The sequence below is a fragment of the Chenopodium quinoa genome, unplaced genomic scaffold (assembly GCF_001683475.1).
Source record: "Chenopodium quinoa cultivar QQ74 unplaced genomic scaffold, ASM168347v1, whole genome shotgun sequence".
Taxonomy (NCBI): Eukaryota; Viridiplantae; Streptophyta; class Magnoliopsida; order Caryophyllales; family Amaranthaceae; genus Chenopodium; species Chenopodium quinoa.
In genome coordinates, this window is record NW_018742204.1 from 17306775 (window position 1) to 17320385 (window position 13611).

General features: G+C 35.8%; 1 protein-coding gene across 2 annotated transcripts in view; it reads right to left on the reverse strand.

Annotated features, from left to right (window-relative positions):
- The window catches only part of LOC110720598 (importin-9-like), a 29996-nt gene that overhangs the window by 527 nt on the left and 15858 nt on the right, over nt 1-13611 (reverse strand). The window contains exons 22-34 of one of the 2 annotated variants that reach the window (XM_021899639.1): nt 11485-11562; nt 11333-11395; nt 11148-11243; nt 10957-11066; nt 8005-8194; nt 7187-7301; nt 3077-3189; nt 2927-3004; nt 851-916; nt 641-769; nt 442-498; nt 263-343; nt 3-160 (exon numbers count right to left, since the gene is read on the reverse strand). In XM_021899639.1, the coding sequence (XP_021755331.1) occupies nt 92-160; nt 263-343; nt 442-498; nt 641-769; nt 851-916; nt 2927-3004; nt 3077-3189; nt 7187-7301; nt 8005-8194; nt 10957-11066; nt 11148-11243; nt 11333-11395; nt 11485-11562 (1245 nt within the window). In that variant the 3' untranslated portion in view covers nt 3-91. Of the gene's footprint in view, nt 1-2; nt 161-262; nt 344-441; nt 499-640; nt 770-850; nt 917-2926; nt 3005-3076; nt 3190-7186; nt 7302-8004; nt 8195-10956; nt 11067-11147; nt 11244-11332; nt 11396-11484; nt 11563-13611 lie in introns of those variants that run through there. The other variant, XM_021899645.1, reaches the window with a different exon arrangement.

Below are 13611 nucleotides of genomic sequence, written 5' to 3' on the forward strand. Positions count from 1 at the left end.
ACCGTTGAAACCTATGACAAGGCTTTAGGCAACCAATCTTTTCGATGTGTGCATGTATGAGGAAGATCAGCATCAAGGACAAACTAGGCTTTTAAGCAGTATTACCTTGGTAATGATTTAAAATCATTTGAATTGCATGCCGTTGAGATTGCGTTAAGCTCTGCAGTATAAACATAAGACAAATATTAATAGCATTTCAAGTTGAATGCAATGATGCAACTAGAGTTTTTTCAGCCTATACAGAATATAATTTCGAGGCAACCTGGGAAAGCTGATCAAAAAGCGTAGTGTCACTCTGGTAGAACTTCACCAAAAAATCAACAAGATAATTTGCTACATTAATCTGCAAAAGTAAATGGAACAAATAACAAAAAGATTAGATCAACAATGATTTCGTCAACCTGTACGCAACATGCCCATCAGATAGCACAATGAATTAACCTCATTAAGGGGGTCGATACTGCTCAATAGATCATCTTCATCTCCATCCTGTTCGTTCTTCAGCACCATGCATCGTTAAAGAAATGTTAGCAGATATTATGATAAGAATATAAAGCATTTCCAGAAAAAAAAAATTTATGGAAAAAAAAAAGGATTAACACAGGAATATAAGAAGAGAAATAGGGGAAAAAAATATTACCTCAAATACTTTTGCCATAGCTGCAAGATGTTCATAAGCAGGTTTGCCAGAAGATTTGGCAGTTGCCACATGTAAGATATTTTGATCTACATCTGCATCTCCTGCATCAACTTCCTCCCAGTCACTATCCTGCCACAGCATTTAAATTAAACTTTTAGTCCAGTTTACTTTGCAGGATACAAATAATACAATCAATAGTTCAATCATTACCTCCTCATCATGCTCCGTCACTTGTTCTTGAATCTCAATTAGTGTATCCGCTAACAAGGCAAGAATCTGCATCAGATTATTAAAAAAAAAAACAAATAAGATTAATATGTTATTTCCAACAGTTTGTTCTCTAGCCTCCATCATATATATATTGCAACAAATCAGGAGTTCAGGACAACAGAGGGTAGATTAGTATGCTCAGGGTAGATTAGTCTTTCTTATGACTGGATAACAGAGGTTGATTGCATGGGTCACTATTCAATGGGATAAAGGATTAGTCCATCAGGTCTTTTTGGTCACGGAGCCGGCTGGTCACAAGGTGGGAAAACTCTTTCAAGGTAGCTACTTTTCCAGTTAGACAATACTGCTTTTAGGGGTGTAGAATAATAATAGGGAGATTTGGGACTGGATGTATCTACCGTTTCTTTTTGGGGTATGTTATTTTAGTTTTTATTGAAATTGTATACCAACTAATTACGACTTCTCTAGGTGAAGACTCACTGACAGAGGTCAACTCGCAAGAGGTAAGGCCTTTTGTGTGCATAAGTTGGGGAAAAGGTATATGCTGCAGTTTGATTTAGACGTACTGCAGGGATACTTATCTTTAAAATATGCATAGTATGGAGAGGAAGAGCATACAAGATATTGAAAAATCTATGCTCACAAGATCACAGTAAATCTCATCTTTGGATTGGCTCTTAAGAGAGACCTTTTTACATGAGATAACAGAATAATAGTAATGTGATAGGTTTTGTTATTACCATAAGACAACTCAAGCCTCCTAACCCCAAAGATAAGGAAATGTAAAAGAACGGAATGTGCTTAAATCTTGTGTCACGCCTATGTAAAATAATAAGGGACCAAATGAGCACTATACAATTTTAACTAATAGTCTAATACCAAAAATATTAATTCGGCAATGGACATGCTATAAAACCATCATTGGTCTAGAACTTAAACTACATGCAAAGTGACAAAATAATAAATACCATGCTTACTAAACTTGTCTTAACTAGATCCAGGTTTTATCCTTTTAACCAACCAAGCTCACTGCTACAATCACCACCCACCCTCACCACCTTCCCCAAAAACGCCATCCACTGATTGTACACTCACCACCTTCCCTGGAAACACCACCCATCTACCCTACTTTCACCTAAACAACCACCCTCACCAACCCACAAAACTAACCCTAACCACATCCCCTAACGAAATTTACAGAACTAGAATCCATGGTGGTCGGAATGTGCCACGGGTTCCAGATCTGAAAATTCAGTGGTTGAATTTGACAACCACGGTCTCAAATTTTGAGGGAAAAAACGAGAGGAAAAAAAAAAAAAGCTGTTGGTGGCGAGATTCAACCAAATGACATGGGATTGGTTGTGGTAGTTGGCCGTGTGGTGGTGTAGTATTTTTCTTTATTCTTTCTTTCTCCTATTGATTTGAGCGCTTTGTTATGAAACTGTCAAGAATGATACATGCGGTGGCGTTGTAGTGGCAGTGGTGGTGATGGTGAGATGGTCTGATATAATGACAGGGATAAGGTTAAGGGGTGGGGCAAGTAATTAGATGGCTTAATTGTTGCCCTTTTATTTCTCTCCTCCTTGGTATGAGTGAAAAAAACATGTTGCACATAAATAAAAAAAATTTAAAAAGAAAAATTAAAAAAATTAAAAAAATAAAAAGAAGAAGAGAGGAAGTACTATTATAGAATGCTAAAAAAAGTTGACACATTAGTTTAGATTATAGTTAGCTTTCCAAATATATGCTTACTTAAATGGACTGGTGCAAAGAAAACAAATATCTTTACTCATTTCGTTTGGGCATATAGTTTTAAAAAAGATAATTTGATATTGAGATACATGTAAATTTTACTAGAAAATGTGGGCAATTTCACAATGATACGAGAATAGTTATATATGCTTTTACATTGATGTGAATAGGAAGAAAAGATAAATCTGTATTGAGATGGAAAAAGTACTCGTGAGTCGTGAGTGGAGACAGTTAAGCCCAGACAGACCCATTAGAGGGAGTATATGAGAAAGAGAGAACACCAGAATCAAGGAGAAGTACAACCTTTGCATTAAGAGGCATCACAGTCCACTGTTCTGGAGCTGATTTAGCTTTTGAACGTGTTGTTATTCCTGCAGTGCTCTTCATACAATAGACAGTCAGCTCTTTTTACATAGTAACTCTGCAAAAAGAGTCCAGAATAAAAATTCAAACCTGAATCAAATGGCCTTGAACAAAGTTTTTTGCCAATTCTACATGCCTGGTAGACAGCAAAAGTGCCAAAGAAGTGGTAGTAACTTTAATTTGGTAAGATCCCTGTATCTCACCTACAGAGGTTCAGATTAATGAAATCATCTTCAAACAGCAAGCAATAATTTTTACCAAAATACCAACACAAGTAAAAGATACATCTCAAAATGCCAGTGACAGGTATTTAAAATAAATTGAACAGTATGGATAACATGTAATACCCTAATATTTTAGTACCCTATCTATTTTTTTAAAAGAAAAGTTTGATTTAGTTTTTACTTTCTTTTAAAATTACAAGTTATTTTTCTACTGTAAGTTTCGGGATGAAACTTATTTTAAGGAGGGTAGATTATAATACCCTCAAATTTTCTATTTTAAGTTTCGGGGACGAAACTTGTTTTAAGGAGGATAGATTATAATACCCGAATATTTTATGATTTTATATAATATATTTTATTAAAAAATTAATTTACTTTTATTTATTAAATAACTTTCCTTATCTCATATTTTTATTTTAGTGTTCGGAAAGTTATAAAACCCTATTTTGTTTCAATAGCATTGTACAATTTAAAGAGTACATAAATTATTTAAACCCCTTTACAAAAAAAAATTATATATATAACGTACAAAGCAAAAGGAGTGTGATAATTTCCATTATGCACGTTCCTCTATTCGAAACTTGCGGCTAGGGGTGTTCAAAAAAACCCGACCCGATTGTCCTGACCCGATTCCCCGATGACCCGGTAAATACCCGATGGGAAATTTGGGGAAAAAAACTATTTTTTCGGGAAGGGTACCCGACCCGGGAAAATTGCTTGTTATCCGGGTCGGGACATGGGCCGCATTTTTTAATTCGCGGGTACCCGGATTACCCGATATCTTTTTTAAAAGAAAAAGCCCTCCCTTAAACTAAGCCCAAGCCCAAAGCAATATAATCAGATTACCCTAGTTAGGGTTTTCACGCCTCTCCCTTGCCCCCCCCCCTCTCTCTCTCTCTCTCTTCTTGCATCTTTCTCATTCGCTGTCTCCTCTCTCTCTCTTCCTACCTTTCTTCTTGCATCTACCAACCTTGAATTGAGTTCCTTCAATTCCCAGATATAGAAAGAGAAGAAGAGAGCAGAGAGAATGTCTTCATCGAATTACTCCGGCTTCCTCGACGGGAATCGGACAGCATCATTTTCTGCCATTTGAAGGGAGTGATAATATTGTTGCCGGAAATTGTTAATTGAGGGGTTTAAGGCGGTGGTTTTCCGGCAAGAGGAGGGGGTTTATGCAGCCATGTACGACAGTGAAGAAGAAAAGAGGAGGGGTTTATACAGCCATGTTCGATTGTTCGTCGGCTTCTATTTCTCCTCTTTATTTTCCAATTTCATTAAATTGTCAACCCCTTTTATTTGTTTATTTTTCGCATCAAAGATTCAATCTTTAAGCTATTAATTCCATGGTTTTTTTTTTCTACATTTTTCCTAGAAATTGTAAATTTAATTTTGGATTTTACATTGTGTTTTTGTTATTTTTGATGATGATATGCTTGTGAAATGGGAAATCAATGGTTATAATTTGTGTTTACCTAACAAAAAAAATAAATTACAGCAAGTATAAATAACTAAAGTTAATACAATTAAAAAAGGAAGAAATTCGGGTACCCTATGTCCCGACCCGAATAATTCGGGTACCTGGAACCCGGGTACCCGAGATATTCAGGTCGGGACATGGGACGAATTCTCAACTACCCGAAACTCCGGGTACCCCGGGTTTTCGGGTATTTGAACACCCCTACTTGCGGTACATGTGTGAGTTTCGGCAGCGAGATGATCATCATTCTTCATTGTTGATAATGATGAATTTTGTTTAAATTCTTTTAAGTTTTAACCTTTTCCTAAATTCAATGATCAGCATTACTCATGATTTGATGTTGCAAAGGTAATCACACTCATGTTGCCGAAGTTGTTTAATTATTAATTATTGTTGTATTGTTTGTATTTTGAATTATCATGTGTAAAATTTATAATTTTGTTATTTATATGATCAAGATTTACATATATATAAGTGCGTGGTATTATATGATTCGATTTGATTTGAATTTCATATTATTTTTGTTGTATATAATTAATTGTACAATTTTTATTTTTTTTTAGGGTTTTAATGTCGTTGGTATATGGAGTATTGTTTTATTGAGATTTTAGGGTTATTAATGCAGAGCATTATTTTTGGGTTGTGAGTTTATTATTTTGAGTGCTAGTATTATTACCCTAAGAGTTGAGATATTTATAAATCGAATTGTTATGTTATTTGGTAACATGTGCCATTGTTGAGATTGTTTATGAATAATTATTTGATCGATATATAAGATCAAAAGGTTGAGGAATTATTATTTTGTTCTTGGTTTGAGGCTCGGCGTTATATACCTTAGTCCTTGGCATGTTGGTAAGGAGATGATAATCATGAGTTAAGACTGAGGTACAATCTTTATTATTTATTTTTCTATGGTCCCCTACAGTGGGAATTGGCCCGTATGTGTTCTGGTTCAAAGTGTTTCCTGGTTATTGAGAGTATTCAAATTTTTATACTTGTTGGTTTGTTATTCGAATTACTCATGTCCAAGGCTAGGTATATAACAAAGAGCATGACACACTTATTGGTTATGAGTTGATTGAGTGAAGGATCGAATTATTATTCGAGGTTGAGTTGATAAAGGTTATTTTTCAGAGTACAATGTGTAATGTAGTTTCGAACTACATTGTTTAATTGAGCTAGTATTGTCAATTACTCAATTATACTCTATATTCAGATATGTCAACGTGTGTTATTTTGTTGTGCTACTTGTGTTTGCGGCCATGTCTTTTTCTTATGGTGGCCTTGCGATCCTTAATGGTGAGCAGTGAAGTTTGTCTAAACAGGTTGATCAAGTGGTCGTAGCTAAAGGAGCTCAAGTGTTTCGATTAGTTTGTTATAACGAGTTTATAAAGTTGTATAAATAGCTCACTTAGTTTATTGGGTTGTAATTATTGGGATTTTGTAAGCCTTAACAATTGACAGATTGTCGAGTGTGGCGGTAATACCTCGTATTTAGGTGTATGCTTCTGCAACTTTAATCAAACGTTGTTTATATTTCCTTTAATTCTTGTTTATTATTAGTTAGTAAATCGGGGGTGTTACATAACATATATACACAGAAAGCCAGCTATCAGGACAATGCAGAAACAGCATAAAATTGAATCACCATGGCTATTGTAAATATGTATTTTCTAAGAGGTCTGCGCCCTTATCCTTGGTACAAAGGGGGTGGGGGTTTCCAGAGGCATAAAATCCTTGTCCAGGATAGAGACAGGGCCACAAGGGGGAAGAGAAGAGAGTGAAACTGTCTTTTAGTAAAGTTATGTAATTTTATACTTGTAAGTAAAGTCACTTTCCGCCGTTGATGTTGATGTTTAGCCGTCGAAGGTGGTTGTTTCGGATTCGGGTTTGGGTCCGATAGTGTTTACTTGGGTGGTTAATAGCTAAAAGGGAGACGACCAAAAGGTTTGAGGGGAGGTGTAAGCAAAGGTGGGGTCACAACGGCTAAGGTTGACAACGGTAGGGGAGGTGGCGACTTAGGTACAGACAAATGTCGGGAGTGGTCGTGGCCTAGAGGACCTTGGTTGCTGGTTTTTGCGAGTTCTCTTTTGGGTCACCTTACAAGGAAAAGGGTAGGTGGGATAAGGCCCATAAGGGTAGGGTAAGGGTATATTTGTGTTTTGATTTTCTCTTTCACTTCTCCTTAGTTGTGCGCCAAAATGAAGTGTGACATCAAATAAATAAAAAAAATAAAAATAAAAAAGGAAGTATGTAATAAACTACATTTTTTAAAGAATTTATTTTACTCAATAATCATGACGTAAGCAACATCAATTCATACTTTCTAAAGTTCAATCATTGTGGTTGTAATCCAAAAGATTAATGTTACAACTTACAATGCAATCAGTGGAATCCTCAAATTTCAAACGAAAACTTACAAGTACATGCTCTACATACACACACTTCTGTCAGGTTAAAAGAATTTGCATGCTTTAATGAATACTACTAAGTACTAACCTTGATGCTTGACCCATTCAGACATTACATAAGCAAACGAATTCCTGTCACCATCCCCGGGTATGGAGACCAACAAATCAATAAACTGGCCAACATTTGGAGCGCTCAAATGAACCTATACACAGTATAAGGCATTAAATATATGGAATTAGCAGCGACATGTTCAATATAATTCCAACTATACAGAATTCCTATCGGTTATAGGTAAAACTAATTGCAATAAAAACCACACAAATTTTCCGCTTTGGCTGTTACTACAACTTAAGGAAACATTGCATAAAGAAATAGGTTCACAACATAGAGTGCACACTTATGCTTCAAATGAATTACTCAAGCTTCATGCTTCCATTTAATCACACAACTGGACAACAATGTCTGCTTTGGCTGCTATTAGCCTATTACTGCAGCTTAAGGAAGGATTGCAGAACAGAATACATACATCCTATATTATGCACATCAGGAAAAGGGGGGGGGGGGAAATGGTACATGGTCACTGATAAATTCCACATTGGGTGTATTAAAGTTGAAAAGACTCGAAGAAAAAACCACTTTTTTTCTCTAGGGGGGGAATTAATCATGACCTCATTCTGATTTAATACTTTTCATTAGATTGCTGATCTTCCAAACAAGAATTAGCCTGAGAACCAAAGGACTCACTGGAGGATGACTAAAAAATTCTAGCACTAATATCATGCCACAAATTTGATGATTTTCATAGAGAAAAACATGAATGACATCATCCGAAGCCATGAACTTACGATTATTATTGAAAACGAAAGGTGATAATAGTTCAAGGTGATAAAGTTTATGAGTAATACCAATCTGGCAAAAACAAGTAGCAACGAGTTTTTCAGTCCAGCAATTTCACAAGATTGCATGCGCCTGACAAGTGCAGAGACCAGATCTTGAATATGCTGCCCCATCTGTGAAGGAAGATTCAAAATAAGTTGCAAAATGTAATTTCCGACAAAAAAAGATCCCGAGCTTTCTAGATCAGGGTCCAGAAGCCTGCATGCACAGCAAAATCCAACAGTTACATATCACTACAAAAATTATTTTTAAGAAAAGATCCACCCACAGAGAAACAGGTGACAAGTCAAATTAGAATATTGACTTGAACAAATGAAGCAGATGAAAACTTAAGTACAGTATCAACCAAATGAAAATGCAAAATAATATCATAAACAATAGTCATAATAATATCCAGACTGGGGTGACTAAAACTTTAATTTTGCCACTTTCAACACAGATCAACAGCAATAAATTTTGTCAGTAGCATGTGACAAGAGCTATCTTGTATAACAGTTCGCACACAAGAACCAAAGCATCAGTGGAAAGGAAAAAGGTAGCTGACAAACATAGATACTATAGCAACCACCAATGAGGTTTTCTGCCTAAAGTGGAGGACTGATTTAGTTAATATAAGATGTAAGGAAGCCATTTAACATATATTAACACAAAGAAGCTACTCTAGAAAGACCAATGGTAAAAGAGAAGCTATATTAATAAGAATTATACAACCACCATATCACTACTGGGGTCAAAGTAATACATCATATTATCTGATTATTTATATTAATCAGAGGGCAAGACAACCTCAGAATTAAGAACAAACAAAAGAGCAAGAAATTGAACCATATAAAGAAAGCCCCTTAAGACCACCTCCATTATATTAACAGTCATTTCAAGCAAACTAACGTATTTGGCAAAGACATAAGAGAATATGTAATAATATTTGTACGAATATTCACACTAGTGCTGCCTTAAATTGTTGTTGCATATTGTTGTTAGTATGCACATTAGCATGTCACTTATTTTCATCCAGAAGGGTCGCTTGATTATAGGATAATCATCATATTATAATACAAAGACACCTATATGGCCAAAAACAAATCCCCATGTGGTCTGTCCAACGGATCTTACTGATAACAATATTCCCCCATTTGTTCGAATACACACACTAGTGCTGCCTTAAATTGTTGTTGCATATTGTTGTTAGCAAGCAAATTAACATGTCACTCAATTCCTTAAATGATACTCTCCATCCAGAGGGGGCGCTTGATTTTAGGATAATCATCATATTATAATGCAAAGACACTTTTTTGGCCAAAACCAAATCACCATGTGGTCTGTCCAATAACTCCAATTGATCTTATCGATAACAATACTCCCTCCTACCATCCCCCCTTTCCAAATTTCTGCTTACTTCTATTACCAATGGTATTATAACAGCCACACTACAAATGTTATTTACCCTTTTCTCAAGTATCTGCTTTACTAATTGCCACAAAATGCTGGCCTACATTTTTTTGAGGATTTTTCACCGGGCAATCAAGAACAGTCTCGCCCTCTCGAGTTTGGTCACAAGCAAGACTACATACATCAAAACCCTTCCAGAACTCATACTCATACAGAATAATTGTAGCAGTGAAACACAGGTCTGCAATGAGAGCCAAACATAGCCATCCAATCTAACCTCTGTCGGCCTAAGAAGTGGAACTAGACTGGGAAAATTTAATCCACTTTAATTCAGTTTAGAGGCAGATAGAAGGATGATAAATATAATTCAGAATATTTAAATTTTATATCTGAAGATTCTGAAACCTCCAATTTGGAATTATCTACTACCTCCGTTTCATATTTTTTGCAACTTTTGCCAAAAATGGAAGTTACACAATATTTGCAACTAATGTTTTCTTTCCTTTTTAAGTTGTCATTTCTCTCTATCTCTCTCCTCATCACATGTATTCCTATTTTACTCTATCTATCTTACACTCAATGTATAAAAAAGCTCAATGCGCACTGAGGCGAGAGGGGTTCTGCTACGCCTAGGTGCACCTCTTTGAAGTGAGGCGCAGTATATGGGCTGTTAAAATTTTTTGGCTGAAGTTTGCCTCATGTGCGCCTCAAGTGCGCCTCGGGCGCTTTTTGTGCGCCTAACCCAAAACGCCTCGCCCAAACCTTATTAAGCACTCACCCCCGATCGCCTTGCGCCTTAGCACCTAGGCGCGCTTTTTCAAACACTGCTTACACTCATAAACAAATTTTGCCTAGTGCTATGTTTGGATAACAAATTATAAGGGAAATGGAAGGGAGGGAAATAGGAGGAACTGAGGAAGGGGAAGGAAGGGAAAGTGGAGGAAATGATGAGCTCCATTTTCCCTCCAAATCTCTCCAATTTTGAAGGGATGGTCTTTATTAAAGTAGGAGGGAAAATGGATCCCTCCCTCCCCCTCCCCTTCCCTCCCCTAACATATTATCCAAACAAGGAAGTTTGTCTCCCTCCCTTTCCCTTCCCTTCCTTTCCTTCCATTTTTTGTTATCCAAACATAGCCTAGGAGTCCGTATACCCTTCAAAGTTGCAAAAAATGTGAACAGAGGTAGTACAAAAGTTGAGAGTTAAATACCAAATTGAAATATATACTAAGACATCCAAGTACCGTTTGGACTTTGCATGTTCTAGTCATGCTTAATAAAATAAAAATTAAAAAAGTCATCCTTAGCTAGCAGAAATAAAGCATTTTGAGTTTTTACTGATGCAGTAATGTACAACAACAAAATAGTAAATTATAATTCGTAAACCTAGATATTATGATCATGATGGCACATATACATTCAAGTCCCAAGCCGGTCCTCTAAATTGAAATTACTCCTTTCATGCGTATTAAAGATGTTAAGATTTAATAAGAAAGTATATCATGACCAGAATCAATAAGACATAATTCTGTCACAAGAATTGTATTTCACCATCAAAGAAGGAAATCAAATACCTTGAAAGAGCATCTAGAAGACTCCTCATCGTAAATCCAGGATCTCCACCCCAAGCAAGAAGTTCACTCTTTCCACCACATACAAAAGCAGCTAAGCATTCTGTAGCATTCTGGTGAGCAGTACAGATACAACTGAGTGCTAAAAGTAATTTAACGATTTCGAAAATGAAATTCATCATAATAGGTCTTACCTGCATCTCACTATGATCATCGCTCTGAAGTACTATTTGTATTATAGGATTAAAACAAACATCATATAATGCTTTGATAACCGGACCAGGAGCATTCTGTCAAAAACAAAGGACATAAGCTCGATCTAGTGTGTTAAAAGAAAGAGAAAAAGAACTCTAGGAGAATAACAAGAGTCACAAGTCACCTTCAAAAGCATAGTCACCAAATCCAGTGATCCAGCAACTAATCCGTCGGGCTGCTGTTTAGGCTAATACACACAGCCAAGCATGCAACTCAATAAATTGATCTTTCTGAACTCATTTGACCACTATCAAGGCTTAAGGATCCAAGACATACCTGGCTAAGAATTGGTCCAATATAGGGTAATACACGAGAAACTAATGGTTCGATGCAACCCGGAGCACTTTTGATTGCCTGATGTGAAAAAAAAAAGGCAAATATTCAAGAAATATAAATAGTTTAATAAAACATATAGATTAAAACCCAAAGTTCCTCAAATTCCCCCAAATAAAATCCACATTAACTAGAAGTGAAAGAACAAGTCCTCCATGTCACCACATAAGCACTCTCATCAAGCATAACTTAAGAAACCTATATTTGAGATATAGTCCCAAACATTTTCCTTGGACTGATCAATACCATTTGTGACTCTAAGCCTAGTGGATTCAGATAATCAAGTGCTCATGTCAAGTTTGTCGACAGCCAAACCGAAGAATATGCATTTTACTATCAATCACAATTGTTTGTGTTGGGCATAGTATTCATATCAGAAATTATGGTCAAGGATTACTATATAAATCTCTATCTACTTCCGAGATTCCTTCTAAAAAATTTTCCACACAAAACCTCCACATCTTCACCCAAATTAGTGAATTAAACAGGACTATTTTTACAAATATTGTAAGCGGCACGTCAATCTTAAGAAATTTCAGCATATCATAAAGTAAATGGAGATAAAATATTTATACAAACAAATAAACAGCTGAGGGAGATAGAAACAAAAGGTGGGGTCATCAGCTTGGCTAGTCAAACATGGGTTGGTTCATAGATCGTTGGGCTTTGATTACCAGGAATAGAAACTCTACAAATAAATCCCGAAGATTAGCATTCTACGGCTGTTATTTTATGGTTACAATTATTTACATTCTCAATGAGCTTATGATGTCACACTGGGCGGGCTGTTAGCTAGTGTGTATCATCTTACGAGAATCAAGTACGGTATGGATCAACTGGAAGAGGTATGCATAATAAAAGTATTTGCTCCAAGGCAGAGTCCTAGAATTCCGTCTGTTTTCTGGGTTTGGAAAAGTGTGGATTTTCAAAAACGGGAACCTTAAGATATGTTGGGAATCTCGTATGATAATTTATCATATATTTCAAATCACCCAAAGTGGCTTGGAAAACTGAGCTTAAGCTGTAAAAAGGAGAATCGAAGTAAGAAATATTTCTAGCAAGGAGGAAATCCAAATCATGTAGTGCACAAGCCTGCAGTGAGGTCATTTTTGGTTCACTGATTAGAGTATTAGAAGAATTTAATGTTCTTGGAAGATGATAGAGAAGCATTATACTTTTCTTTATTTTATTTTATTTTAGCAATTGCTTTCATTATTTACTCAACTCATGTGTTGCAAACTTTACTTATTTCCTTTGCTAAAGTTTTCTCAAACCTTCATCTTTTTTTTTTCACTCCCATGTTTTCCCTCTCCTTTTTATCCCCTTACATCCCTTTTAAAACTCTCTTAAATTTAATCTGTATATTCTTTTTGTTTCTCACTTTACAACTTTTTTTTTTCAAACTTTTATTACATCGACTATCTTGCTATGCTCTTTTTCCTTTCCAAACAGTTCCTTGTAATGATTCGTGCTAGTTGACCCCAAATCATTTTGCCATTTTGGGACTAAGGCTTTGTTGTTTGTTTGTTTAGGTCACATAAGTTGTCCACTCTCTTGGGAACAATTTAATATATGAAAGGGAGCAAAATGTTTCTATACTCCCTCCGTGTTTTAATAAGTGTTACACTTGCTAAATCCGGCCGTGTTTTAAACACTTCCTTTTTTGGCAAAAAACTACATATAAATAATATATCTCTCTCCTTTCATGGTCCCCACCAAAACCCACTACTACTTTTTTTTATTATATTTCTCCTCTCACATTCATTACTTTATAGTAAACTAATAACCCCACTACTTTTCTTTTACAATTTTTTAATACTCCAACTACCCCACTTACCTCTTATTTTATTTAAGTCTATTAAATTGTCTAAAACTATGTACCGGTCAAACTGTAAAACTTATTAAAATACGGAGGGAGTATCTTAAAACATATTGGAATTAGAGAAATGGGGATTAGGGAGGCCAAATCCATGCATGAGATGTCCGCAGTTCTCTAAATTACCATTTAATTAATAAAAACTAAGCATGGGTTAGAAAACATCATTGTGTGAAACCCTGTTACAAAACGCC